Source organism: Sus scrofa, chromosome 14 (genome assembly GCF_000003025.6).
Source record: "Sus scrofa isolate TJ Tabasco breed Duroc chromosome 14, Sscrofa11.1, whole genome shotgun sequence".
NCBI classification, from domain to species: domain Eukaryota; kingdom Metazoa; phylum Chordata; class Mammalia; order Artiodactyla; family Suidae; genus Sus; species Sus scrofa.
Window position 1 is genome coordinate 53,831,738 of NC_010456.5, and position 13,742 is coordinate 53,845,479.

General features: G+C 36.6%; 1 protein-coding gene across 1 annotated transcript in view; it reads right to left on the reverse strand.

The window, feature by feature from the left end:
• RYR2 (ryanodine receptor 2) overlaps positions 1-13,742 on the reverse strand; it is a 754,552-nt gene that overhangs the window by 179,598 nt on the left and 561,212 nt on the right. The window contains 5 exon segments of the mRNA XM_021072683.1: positions 5,685-5,822; positions 6,212-6,301; positions 8,869-8,947; positions 11,198-11,361; positions 13,029-13,169. Coding sequence (XP_020928342.1) covers positions 5,685-5,822; positions 6,212-6,301; positions 8,869-8,947; positions 11,198-11,361; positions 13,029-13,169 — 612 coding nt within the window.

Sequence of the window (13,742 nt, forward strand, 5' to 3'; positions counted from 1 at the left end):
CCAAATGTCCATCGACAGATGACTGGATTCGGAAGATGTGGTATATATACACAATGGAATACTACTCAGCCATAAAAAAGGATGACATAATGCCATTTGCAGCAACATGGATGGAATTAGAGAATCTCATACTGAGTGAAATGAGCCAGAAAGACAAAGACAAATACCATATGATATCACTTATAACTGGAATCTAATATCCAGCACAAATGAACATCTCCTCAGGAAAGAAAATCATGGACTTGGAGAAGAGACTTGTGGTTGCCTGATGGGAGGGGGAGGGAGTGGGAGGGATCGGGAGCTTGGGCTTATCAGACACATTTAGAATAGATTTACAAGGAGATCCTGCTGAGTAGCATTGAGAACTATGCCTAGATACTCATGTTGCAACAGAAGAAAGGGTGGGGGAAAAATGTAATTGTAATGTATACATGTAAGGATAACCTGACCCCCTTGCTGTACAGTGGGAAAATAAAAATAAATAAATAAATAAATAAATAAATAAAATAGAATATCTCAGAAAAGGAGATATTGCATTCTGCCATTTTAAAATGAGGAAAAAAATAGGTTCCAAATAATTAAAAGTATTTTCCCAGTCATTACATCATATGAATAGTAAATAGCAGAATCAAGATTTTAAAGTAATTCTGTCTGACTTCAAAGAACTTATCAAATTTCTTAAAATGGCCCCTGATGTCCTGCCTGATTTGGCTGCTTAGAGTTCTCCCCCCACCATACCCCCACTTCTACCTTATTCAAGTTACTCACTCAGCTCCAACCTCATTGGCTTCCTTGACCCTCCTCACACATACCAGACCACATTCCAACTGAGAGCATGTGAAAGGCTTGGAGCATCCTTCCCCCAGATATGTCTAACTCCCTCGCCTCTTTCAGGTCTACTCAATTTATCTTCTCCATGAAATCTACTCCAACAACCCTATATGAAATTGCAACCCATCCCAAATGCTATACGACTCCCCCATTGCACTCGCAGTCTGCCTTTCCATGATAAGTTTCTTCTTTCCATAATATTTATCACATTTTGACCCTAGTATGTAATTTATTTATATCTATTGTTTACCTTCCCCATTAGCATATAAGCTCCATGAGAGCAGAGGTTTTTATCTACTTTGTTCATGGACCAGCTGAAAAGCTTAAGATAATGCATGGCACGGAGCAGGTGTGCAGGAAATATCCGTTGAGAGAATAAATGAATCCTTCCTATGTTTCAGCCTGTTAAGATAGGTAAAACTTTCTCGTTTCATTTCTAGATTCCTCTCCTCCTCAGATTACAGACTTAGTTTTTTTCACTTGTTTAAATAGTTGATACTTGACATTTGTAATAAAAACTAGATATAAGAAAAGAAATTAAAATTAGGGGGTAAAATAAGTAACTACTGAAAAATTTGTGGAATATACCTGAAATTGTCAGAAATGTCCTCCTCTTGTGCTCACTTGAGTGATCACTACCAAAAAGTCAAAATCCACACATTTTTTAGAATCTCCTCACTTTTAATTCTCTCAGCATTGATACACTCTGCTCTATATCCGATCAAATTATTGGGGTTTTTTGCATGCACATATATTATCTTAATATGCTAATTACATAGTCCTAATTGAGTGGTAAATTTCCTGAAATCATGATTCCTGGGGTGCTCATGGTAAAAGCAAGACATTAATATTACTGATCCACATAAAATAATAATGATCATAATTAGGTCTAACACCAAAATAAACGCCCATCACTCTTACGTGATTTATAAGCCTGACAACATCTAATCTTCACAAGAACCTTTTAAATTAGATGCTCTTTTCTCTTTCATTTTAGAAAGGAGAAAATTGCACTATAGAAAGTTTAAGCAATTTGCCTGCACTCACAAACAAGCTCGCTAGTCCATGGGCAGGCCAGGATTTTAATCCCACCAGGCCGTGCCAGGTATGGCTGAGTTAAACACAGGCTACTTCTGCATTGCAGAGGAAACGCTATCCCAGTAGAAGGAAGCTGAGAAAATCAGTCCCAGAACCTAGTGAGCAAGTGACCTCCATTCATCCACATACAGCCCTGACTATGAAGTGATGCTATAATAAGTGTTTTTTAATTTATTCAAAAGAGTATATCCATTACATAATAGAAAAATGTGTTTATAATCACATCGGAGGTCGGTAATGAAGAGAAGAAAAGACAAGGAGTCTGGCAAGATGATAACTGGATAAGATGATAATACTATAAAGTTAGCAATTAAGAAATGGCAATCTATTTTCATATTTCAAACCATGCTGGTTTATGCTTCAAGAATGTGTGAAAATAATGACAAGGATTATCAATGTATTTGTGGTGATATATCTCCATCTCTGATACTGATAAAAATGTTCTTTTTTTTCCCCCCCAAATTTTAAGGTTGCACTTGCTGCATATGGTAGTTCCTAGGCTAGGGGTCCAATTGGAGCTGCAGCTGCTGGCCTATGTCACAGCCACAGCAATGCTAGATCTGAGCTGCATCTATGACCTACATCATAGCTCAGGGCAATGCCAGATTCTTAACCCACTGAACAAGGCCAGGGATTGAATCTGCATCCTCGTGGACTAGCTGGGTTTGTAAACTGCTGAGCCACAACAGTAACTCCCTATTCTTTTCTATTCTTTTTTTTTTTTTTTAACTACTAAGAGATCAAAGTACTAAAAATGCAAACACACTCTTTTATTTACCTTTGAAGAAACCGTGGTATTAAAAATATTTAAATAAGAATGGTAATAATAAGAGTTACAGTGTAGTGAGGCCAACAGATTAAGTAACACACCTAGTGGTATATTTCTAGAAAGTGGTTTGAAATCCCAGTGGTCTACACCTCCAGAATCATCCCTCTTAATTTGTACACTATGTCTCTGGCATAAGCACCTCCTAATATTTTAAAATGACATAGGAGATTTAACAATATTTGCTATGTGTCACACATGTCACTGTGAAAACCAATAACTTAAGAGATGGTTATATGGCATGGATGGAACTAGAAACTCTCATACTGAGTGAAGTAAGCCAGAAAGAGAAAGACAAATACCATACGAATATCACTTATATCTGGAATCTAATATACGGCACAAATGAACCTTTCCACAGAAAGGAAAATCATGGACTTGGAGAACAGACTTGTGGTTGCCAAGAGGGAGGGGGAGGGAGTGGGATGGATTGGGAGCTTGGGGTTAAGAGATGCAAACTATTGCCTTTGGAATGGATTAGCAATGAGATCCTACTGTGTAGCACTGGGAACTATGTCTAGTCACTTATGATGGAGCAGGATAATGTGAGAAAAAAGAATGTATACATGTACATGTAACTGGGTTACCATGCTGTACAGTAGAAAAAAAAATTGTATTGGGGAAATAACAATTAAAAAAAAAAGAGAGAGATGGTTATATGGGCATCAGTTAATAACATGTGTTGAGGACTTTGGGCACCAAAAACAACATTAGGAGCTAACGGGGGTAGGGGCTAAGGAAAAGGGGAAATACATACTTCATACACAATTTTTTTTTCAGCCATCTTGAGGAAAGTGTATTGAAATTCCTCAAAACATAACTATGAGTTTCCTGGGGGCTGAAAAAAGGTAATCTTTTTCTGAAAATAAATTGGTTATAGCTTGTGCATTCTACTTCACAGAGTCTGTAATAAGGTTCAATGTTTTAGCCTCAGTTTGTTAAGTTTGAGGGAAGATATGATATCTGACATGACCCAACCTCATTCTGGAATTTGTTACACTTCATCACCGGTTACAGTGTTTTTGCAGGGACGCTCATAAAAATATGAAATCTATGGGTTCTTTTAGTCCTCAGGAGGGCCTGGCTAGCCTTGTGCTGTTCTCACTTTCTTGGCACTTGAAGAATCCTAGAGATGGGACAGGCAGAGGCATACTTAGCAGCTCTGAGCAGTGGTGGGAAAAGGTATGACAAAGGCAGCTATGAGAGAACGGGAGGCCTTCCTCTGTGCTGCAGCCCTTCCCTTGCCTCTCTGAGCTGTGCTCTAGCACATTTTTATAGGCCCTGCTTTTCCTGGCTAAGAGACAGGTCTCTCTTCCTGTCTGCCTTACACCATTTCTAATCTTTAGTGCTGGCTCAGAAAAATGGCACCATTATTGTTTCAAAGGGCATGCTCTCATTTTACATAGACAATTTTTAATTAGAGCACATAATTTTTGCTATTAAGTGTGAATCTATTTTTCCCTGGCAAAGCTTAAAGTCACTCCCATTACATAATAATTTCCTAATTTCCTATACAACTTACAGAGGAAGAAAGAAGAGATGAGTCCTTTTTTGCATTCTGAGTATTCTGTCCATACCACTAGCCTCAATCTTGTTGTGTGGTGGGTTTAACTTAATTGTCTCTAACACAAAACTGTCAGTCTTTAGGAGCAGAACTGGATCTTATTATTTTTGTATTCTTTTTGCCTAGTACTCAGTTTGTGCTCAATATTCACTCAAACAGATAAAAACAGAATGTAATTTCTTCTCTTTTCTTTTTTTTTTCTTTTTTGCTTTTTAGGGCCACACCCATGGCATATGGAAGTTCCCAGGCTAGGGGTCCAGTTGGAGCTGTAGCTGCAGGCCTACACCACAGCTGACAGCATCCCTGGGTCCTCTAACCCACCGAGTGAGGCCAGGGATCGAACCCACATCCTCATGGATACTAGTTGGGTTCCTTACCACTGAACTGCACTGGAACTCCCAGAATGTAATTTAGTTAGAAATGTATGCCTACCTATTAGAAAGGTAAGATATGCTTTTATAGCTTCCACCTTCATGACACTGAAGAGTATTTCATGTAAAATACACCCAAATCACAACTTAGTACATTTAACAGCATATTTTGAATAGGGGCATGTGAAAAGTGATTTGAGCACCTTTTCTTTCTTCAGAAATGTTATGTGTATAAGCAGCAATAATAAGCATATTATTTTAGTTAAATAGAATGCAGAAGCCCAAGCAGTCTGGAAAGGGACAAGAACAGGCTCAGCTCCTAGGAGAAATGAAAGGGCCAGGTGGTTCTTGGTCCCCACCTTGGACCCTAGTCTCTCCAGGTCACAGCCATCCTTACTCTACCACCTTGGGCACAGAAGCTCCACAATCATGCCTTGCTAAGCTGACTGAATGTCCTTGACATGACCCCCTGGCTTGTGCTACTCAAAGATGACCCCTGCTCTGCCTGTCTGGTTGTCCCCTGTGTTACTCAGAGATGTCTCCTGCTTTCCAAGTGGGCAGGAGTTCCAGTTCACTTGTGTGGAACATCCACAGGGGGTCTGAATCTAGATCACTATTGTCTGATCACCCCTCCGGCCCCTAAGAAGCAACCTTCAGTTCTTACTGGAAAGGAGACCAAAGTTCTCTAGAGGACCTAATTGTGGTTAAGAAACACATCCTACATCCTTCACAGTAGAACTGCAAGCCTTTATCCTCTGGTACTCCTATAATAGCATCAGGGCAAGTACAGCCTGATACGTAAACTCCAGTACTTTACCCCAGGCTTAAGCTCACTTGAAATTAAAAGAAAAAGGACCATAGTTGTCCCCCTTCTAAACTTAAGTCAGTCTCCAGAATTTTCAAATTATTTCTTTTGAAAATGAAATCATTATGTGAAATGTTAAAATTATTTGAAAAAAAATCTAAACAGTGGGTTCATCACTGCAATTCTTACCTGACTCGTCTGAGAAATGCGACGAGTGCGGTTATAGAGGGCCATGCTATCTCCCTCCCGTGTTCTTTCAATTCTCCAACCCCAAGCCAGCATAGTTTTTAAAGATTCTTTGATTGGCCAGCGATAAATTTCTTTTTCCTAAAAAAAAGGGGGGTATGATCAAGCAAAATATGAGCTTAATAAGCATATTAAAATATATTACATATTACAAATATATTTCCCTTGTCAAAAACTCTTTTAAGAATCATAAGAATATTTTCTAAAGTTCTTAAAAATATAGGAGAGGAATAAAAATCAAAAAGAAACAGAAAAACACTGTTTTTTATTCAAGTACAGAATTGAATAACCAATGAAACACTGATAGAAAATGAGACTATAGGGACAAAGATAATAGATAAAAACTGAAGAATGGGACCTTGAGAAAAGGTAAAAACAGTATATATAAAATAGACATTTTAATGGGAAATTTACATAACAAAGAACCCCATATATTAAAATTATATAACCTGGAAAAAAAACATCCTCACCTTTTCAGATAATAGTTTATATGGCTTCATTAATGGTTGAACTTTAGATGAATCTGAATATATTTCTCCATAAATCCATCCATTTGCCAACTAAAAAAAAAAAAAGGCAAATTTGTTCTGCATGTATTCATTTAGGTGTGCATGTGTTGAAGTATGTACTTGATAAATAAATCTAAAATGAACCAAGATAAAGATTAAAGTTTGAATGTGGTACAGCATATGTCAATATAAAGATTTTCATTCTAGTCAGTATATTTTTGAGTAATCACCTGTAACAAATCTTTATATCCAGAGAATAAAAGCACCCAGTCATGGGCTTGGGATGGAAATGTTCTAAAATTAGGGTTGTGATGAAGGCTGTACAACTATAAATATAATAAAATTCACCAAATTAAAAAAAAGCACCCAGTCTTCCTTACGTCAGTGTCTTCCCTAAGGGGAAGATGCAAGTTCCATGGCCCCCATGATATTAATTTTGGTCCCTTTAGGGCCCCGACCTGTGACATGCGTATGTCAAACACTCATTTTTTTAAAGAGGAATCTGGAGCAACTGTTTTATTTGGAAGCTTCCCTGAATAATTGTTTTGTCCACTCCTACATCCAATGACCTCTCAACACAGTTGTTATTTTGCCCATATAATTTGCACATATCACTGTTCCCTTGTATTATTTCATGTCTAGATTGTGGAATAGCTGGAATAGCTCAGGACTGCCTTCCTATAAATTTCCTCATCACCCACACCAGCTCAGTACCTAGAAGAGTCTATATAAAACAGGCACTTAACTCTTACTTACTTACCTAGTAAATTAGATTACCAAAAAAAGGGCCACATGTTTAACAAAACAAAAAGGGGATTCCCTAGAGGGGTTAAGGGACTGGCTGGCCAGGGCAAGGATTGAAACAATATTGAGTTTAACAGAGTGATACTGAATTGCTATGTAACATAAGCATCTTTTGGAACTTGTGCTGTTGTGATTTTCATTTCACCAAATCAGAACATGCTTATTTTAGATCCATGCATCATCTAACTTAATTTTTTCTGATAAACTTCTTTTAACCATCTTCTCTCAAGTGTAACTAGGCTCAACTTAAATGTGACTATCCTGGTATAATGCTTCCTCCAGAAAAATCTCCTAATATGTAACATATGTAGGATTTATGTCACCAATTGCAGCTGCTTTAGTTATCTCATTCGGGTTGGTTTCTTTTCTTGACAATGCAAATAAAATGTCATCTTGCCGTGTAAGTGACCTATAGATGTACTTAGTAGTAAGAAATACAACAGAAGCAGTGTAGCCACTATGGAAAACAGAATGGAGGCTCCTCAAAAAACTAAAAATAGAGTTGCAATATGATCCAGCAATTCTTCTCCTGGCCATATACCCAGACGAAGCTATAATTAGAAAGGATGATTGCAGCACTATGTTCATTGCAGCACTATTTACAATAGCCAAGACATGGAAGCAACCTAAATGTCCACCGACAGAGGAATGAATAAAGAAGATATGGTACATATATACAATGGAATTTTACTTGGCCATAAAAAAGAATGAAATAACGCTATTTGCAGCAACATGGACTTAGAAATTATCATATGAAGTTAAGTAAGCCAGACAAAAACAAGTATCAATATGATATCGCTTATATGTGAAATCTAAAATACAACACAAATGAACTTATCTATGAAACAGAAACAGGCTCATAGACATAGATTGGATTTGCAGTTGTCAAGGGGAAAGAAGGCTAGGGGAAGGAAGGATTGAGGTTTTGATATTAGCAGATGCAAACTATTATAGACAGGATGGATAAATAACAAGACCCTATTGTAGAGCACAGGAAACTATATTCTATATCCTGAGATAAATCGTAATAGAAAAGAATATGAAAAAGAATATATATGTATAACTGAATCACTTTGCTGCACAGTAGAAGTTAACAAAATATTATAAATAAACTATACTTCAATAAAAAATAAAACACAAAAATATAAGAAAAGAATAGAAGGTGTAAATAATCACAATATTCTGATTAATAATTTTTACGATTTTATCTAAAATAAAACTACACATAAAGCTAAAGTTCCTTTAAATGATCTCTGGATGCAGAGTCACCATTCCTTACTGAAGCCCCTCTTGATTATTACTTTTTACTCCTACAAAAAAGGTATGTTTAGAAACTATATTTAGGGAGTTCCCATTGTGGCTCAGCAGTAATGAACCCGACTAGTATACATGAGGATGCAGGTTCAATCCCTGACCTTGCTCAGTGGGTTAAGGATCCAGCGTTGCTGTGAGCTCTGGTGTGGTTCACAAACATGGCTCGGATCTGGCATTGCTGTGGCTGTGGTGCAGGCTGGGAGCCGCAGCCCCAATTCAACCCTTAGCCCAGGAACTTCCATATGCCTCAGGTGCACTCCCACCACCCCCAACAAAATAAAACCTATATTTGATTTAATTAATGGATTTTTTAATTTTAACACTATGTTTTTTATGAACACAATTTTTTAATTCATATGTCAAATTATAATGAAATGTTCTTTCATAACCTAAAGCCCTCGCTTTGAAGTAGAAAGTTGTCAAAGCCAGAAATATCTGAGCCATGATCAGTTATGAGGCATAGTCACTACTGAATTAGAATGTGACATTCTGACTTTTACCTTGTCCATTGACCACTTGTCATGGGAATGTTCAGCATATTTGTTAATGAAGTATTCCAACTTCTCAGGAATTGTAATACTATGAGAAAAACAAAGAAAAAAGGCTTGACTTTCACAGGATTTACAGGGAATTATATTAATAATTTACTCACAGCTTATGATTGCTTAAATCCCATTTGATGCATAACTGTTAAAAAATTGTTTTAACAAGGTATTACTTTCCCATATTGTAGGAACAACGTAAGAAAAATCAAGCAGATAATATTCTATCTGCTCATCTTATACTGATTCATACTTTGTCTTAATATAAGTTATATACAATAACGATTACACATAGTATAAATAAAAATAGTTAAAATGTACTTAAAGAGGACAATCGATTATACCAAATTTTTTTAAAGCCGGAATGAAGATATAGTGAGGTTTCACAAGCTTAAAGGCATACTTTCCTCCCACATTTGTTCTCTGAAGTTACTCTTCCTTTTGAACTTAAGCCTCTTCTACAACACTTATAAATGGGTAAAAGACTGCTGAAATCTGACAGGTTAGATTTTTTAAATGTACTAAAATTAATTTTAAATTAATTGCGTAAAGCTACTTATGTGTTAATGGTTTTAAATTTTAATGGTCTATGTATAAATTTGAAATATTACTAATATGAAATATAGGGAAAAGTAATTAAGCAATTCATGCTTTATGATTTTGATGCCATTTCTAGATTTCTTTCACATTTAAATAAAATATTTAATCTCTTGAATGGATGTTGAGTCCATACAATTATGACCAAGTCTGATGGTAAATATAAGATTTGGGAATATCACATATTATCTAGGAATGGAAAATTAAAAATGTTTGTAATTCCATTCATAAATGAAAGTAATTTATTAATGCAATTAACTTTGAGTATAGAATTATAAGTAAGACCTATTATAATGAGGTGGTTTACTGTTCTTTTTCAGCAAGAGTTATCAGTTAGTAATTAAACTTTATGACACAACACACATACTTAAAAAACATTATGTAAAAATCACAAAGATGTAGGAATTATTGATATCACTACACAAACCTAATCTGTTAGGAGATCCCCAAAGGGGTAAGACGAGGTAAATTAATATACATGCCCAACACTTATTCATTAATTGAATTGAATTAATTAACACCCAAGCCATGACATTGTTCTGATGTTATTTTAAAATCCTGGATTACATTGCATGTTAGCAAACCATAAACTTACCCAGGTAGGAATGTGAACATGTGATATTTTGGTTTACTTACTTTAGAAGAGATACAAAGGATCAATCACATAAGCCAAATACTGGGGGGTAGAGTCTGTTCTCACAGGACTGTCATCAAATACCAAACATGCAAATTTAAGGCATTATCAAACTAATGGCATACCACTTGGGTTGAAATTATGATCTGGTTACAGAAGCTAAACCAGCTGGGGGGCCACCCAGAGGCCTCACAGTTGACCTCCCAAGCCAATTCAGATGTCCTGGATAGTAACCACCAAGTGACTACCTTGCTAATACTCATTCTGTTGAGTTACCATGAAATGAATAAGATAATGTGGCCTGGAGAGAAGCTTCCTTGCACATGGGAAACCATGATTCTACTTAAAGACATTAACAACAAGAAAAATGCTGAGACTCCAAGCACCTGTTGTGCCCAAACATCCTATCTGTAGAACAGTTTATGCAACCAGGTACATGGAAGAACTTTCACAATGTTAAATAACATTTTATCTGTAGTGAAGGCTGTCACACTGCATTCTAACTGCATGCTGAATTTTCTGCAGATATTCTCATTTGCTACTCCCTTCACTCTCAGGCTGTGCTTCACAATGCTGAACATCAGCTGCTAACCCCAGGCCTTGCGGGGATGGAGTGATGGTGAAGTGATGCCAGTAGCTCAAAGAGATAAAGACAGAGCTTTGCACTGCATGCTGGGAGCATGCAGAGTCAAAGACTCTACACAGAGGTTGGCTGCAATCATTAATAAACACTTAGGGTAAAATTCCCACTACAAATATAACTGATATGCTTTCTTGATTCTCATTATTATAGGTATTACCAGGTAGTTACGTACAGAGAATCCTGATAATATTAAGGGTATACCTCTTAGAAGGTACATCTTATCTATTTCTGATGTTTGTATAATCATTATTATTATTATTACTATCATTTCATCAGGTAAAGGGACCCCTATTAAAAGGATACCAATTCAAAGGGGGCATGGATTAGAGAAAGTTCACTTTAGTACCTTATTCAATTTCAGACTTCACACATCATTTACAATAAAAATCTGCTGCAATAGAAAGAGTCCATACTTTGAGGTATCAACAGGTTGTGGGTTAAAGTTCCCTTCAGAATCCATTGATGACTGTTTTTCCATCATACTGACATAATTTGATTCCATGTAGTCTGGAGGCAAAGCTCCCGCAACTGCACTCAGGCAAGGCAGTGCCAGTTTGAAAAGTTCTTGTTCATATTTCTGGGAAGAAATGGAGGACCAAAAAATAAATACTCTATTACTATTTAGCAAAAGTTGTCAACGTGATCACAGTAGCTGGTATGAGAAAATTGGAATTACCATGGACTAACTCGATTCCCCATTTTCTCTAGAAAATGGAAAATATAGCCTGAAATCCTAACAAGCTTAAGAGAAACTGAAGCTTTTTACTGCAGTTGCAGCAGAAAAGGAATAAAATATTTTCTTCTTTGAAAGTTGATTCTCCAATTTTTGAAACAGAGTAAACTTGAATATTCTAAGTGTCTAACATATCTTTTCAACATAAACATAATTTCAGTCAATGAGGACTACAATCCTTAAAATTAGTTACAGGTTATTGCTGCACCACATTATAAGGACAATATGTGAAAAATACCTAAAGTATTCCAGAGAATACGAAATTTTCACTGATCTGTATTCCATACAAAGGTATGAAAAATAAAATTCTGAACTGAGAAAGAAATTCCATAGGAAATAGGCACAATCAAAATTTCTGAGGAGAGGTATTTGTATAGTAATCACATAATTAGTTAAACTTGATTTGTTGATTTTTTTAAATTCAAAAATAATTATTTTAAAATGTTACCTCACTTTACTTTTTTTCTTCTAGGACTGTACCCACGGCATATGGAGGTTCCCAGGCTAGGGGTCTGATCCAAGCTGTAGCTGCGCGCCTACACCAGAGCCATAGCAACGCCAGATCCAAGCCCCATCTGCGACCTACCCTATAGCTCACGGCAACGCCAGATCCTTAACCCACTGAGCGAGGCCAGGGACTGAACCCACAACCTCATGGTTCCTAGTTAGATTCGTTTCTGCTGCGCCACAATAGGAACTCCCTATTTCACAATTTTAAATTAAAGCTGCAAGTTCTTCTAAAAATACCTTCTATGTAAAAGGCCTCTCAGTTTAGCAAAAGCAATTCAACAAGGAAAAACAGTGAAAATAGCTGCCAAACATCATCACAGATTAACTTCCCTCATTATGTAGCAAACTTCTGGTTATACTATTCAGGTCACGTGATGGTGTCTGTTTGGGAATTTGAACTGATTTTGATTAATAAGTTAAGTGTAAGCATACAAAGCACGTTGTTCTGATTTTCTCTGAAACACTATGATCCAGTTCTCCGAAAGTATCTGAACTATTCACTGTACATATGGCAACTTTAAGGGAATGTCACGTACCTAAGTAACACTGAGTGGGATACTTAAATCGCCATAGCAGCCAAGTGTGGAAAGTCAGTAAGGCCACTGGAATATGACAATTTTATGAGATTTAATATTTATTATTTTTATATTTGGTAGGATTTCTTCAGGCTTCTAAGATTGCGGAGGTGACTGACCAGAGAGGGTTTGAGTCCAAATAAGCCCAAAGCAAACTTAACCCACATGCATAATTTCTTAAAATGCTTAGCCATTTTAAAGTCAAAAAGTGTTCTGACCACATAGAACACATGATCATTACGATTATGAAAAGTCAACATAAACTGCATGTTCAACATTTGTTATAAATCAAAAGAAAGAAGAAAACTACGTCAAGTCTTGATAAGTCAAGAGAGCATTTCATGATTCTACTAGGAATACTATCTTATCTTGAGGCCATAGCTTTCTAATTATTTTACCAAATAAAGCCCCAAAATATTAAATTACCTTTTGAGACAGGGCATCAAAAATGCCCCAGAACAACTTTCTTGATAAATGCAGTTCTTCTTCTGAGGCAGCGCCAAAGTTTCCCCACCCTCCAGGCAGGCAGTAATATTTCCAGCATCTTTCGTAATGATTTGTCAGCAGCTAGGTGGGAAAACAATTATAAGAGAACTGAGCTAAGACACCTCTGGCAGTTTTTCCATTTCTTCCCAAAGGGCATTTACTGTCACTTAATAAGGCCAACTGAAATTAAATTGCTCAATCTCATACAGATTCTTTTGGAGAATAGAATTACCTTGTAGATGATGCCTCTTTAAAAATTAATGCTCATCACAGTTTGAAGACCAAATGCCCAATTTCACAAATAAGTCTATCTTGAACAGCATCCTTTAGGAGGTTGTTAGGGTATCTGTGTATCCCTGAGTTCTACTTTAGTTGCTATCATTTACTCACAATTTTATGACTTATTATCCCCATGAATCCACACATATAAAAAAAGAACTGATGTCAAGATGACCCAGAGGCACATGGAAATATCTCTAGGATGCAGCACCTAAAATGTGCATTCCCAGGGAAGAGATTCTCTGAATATTTTTGCTTCCTTTTTTCCCCTTCCTTAATCACCACACCTCACAATTTGCCTCAGAACTTACATCTCTAAGTAAACTTCCCAAACTGCCCTACTTCAATCATTTCTTTATATTTCTTTGGTGGTGT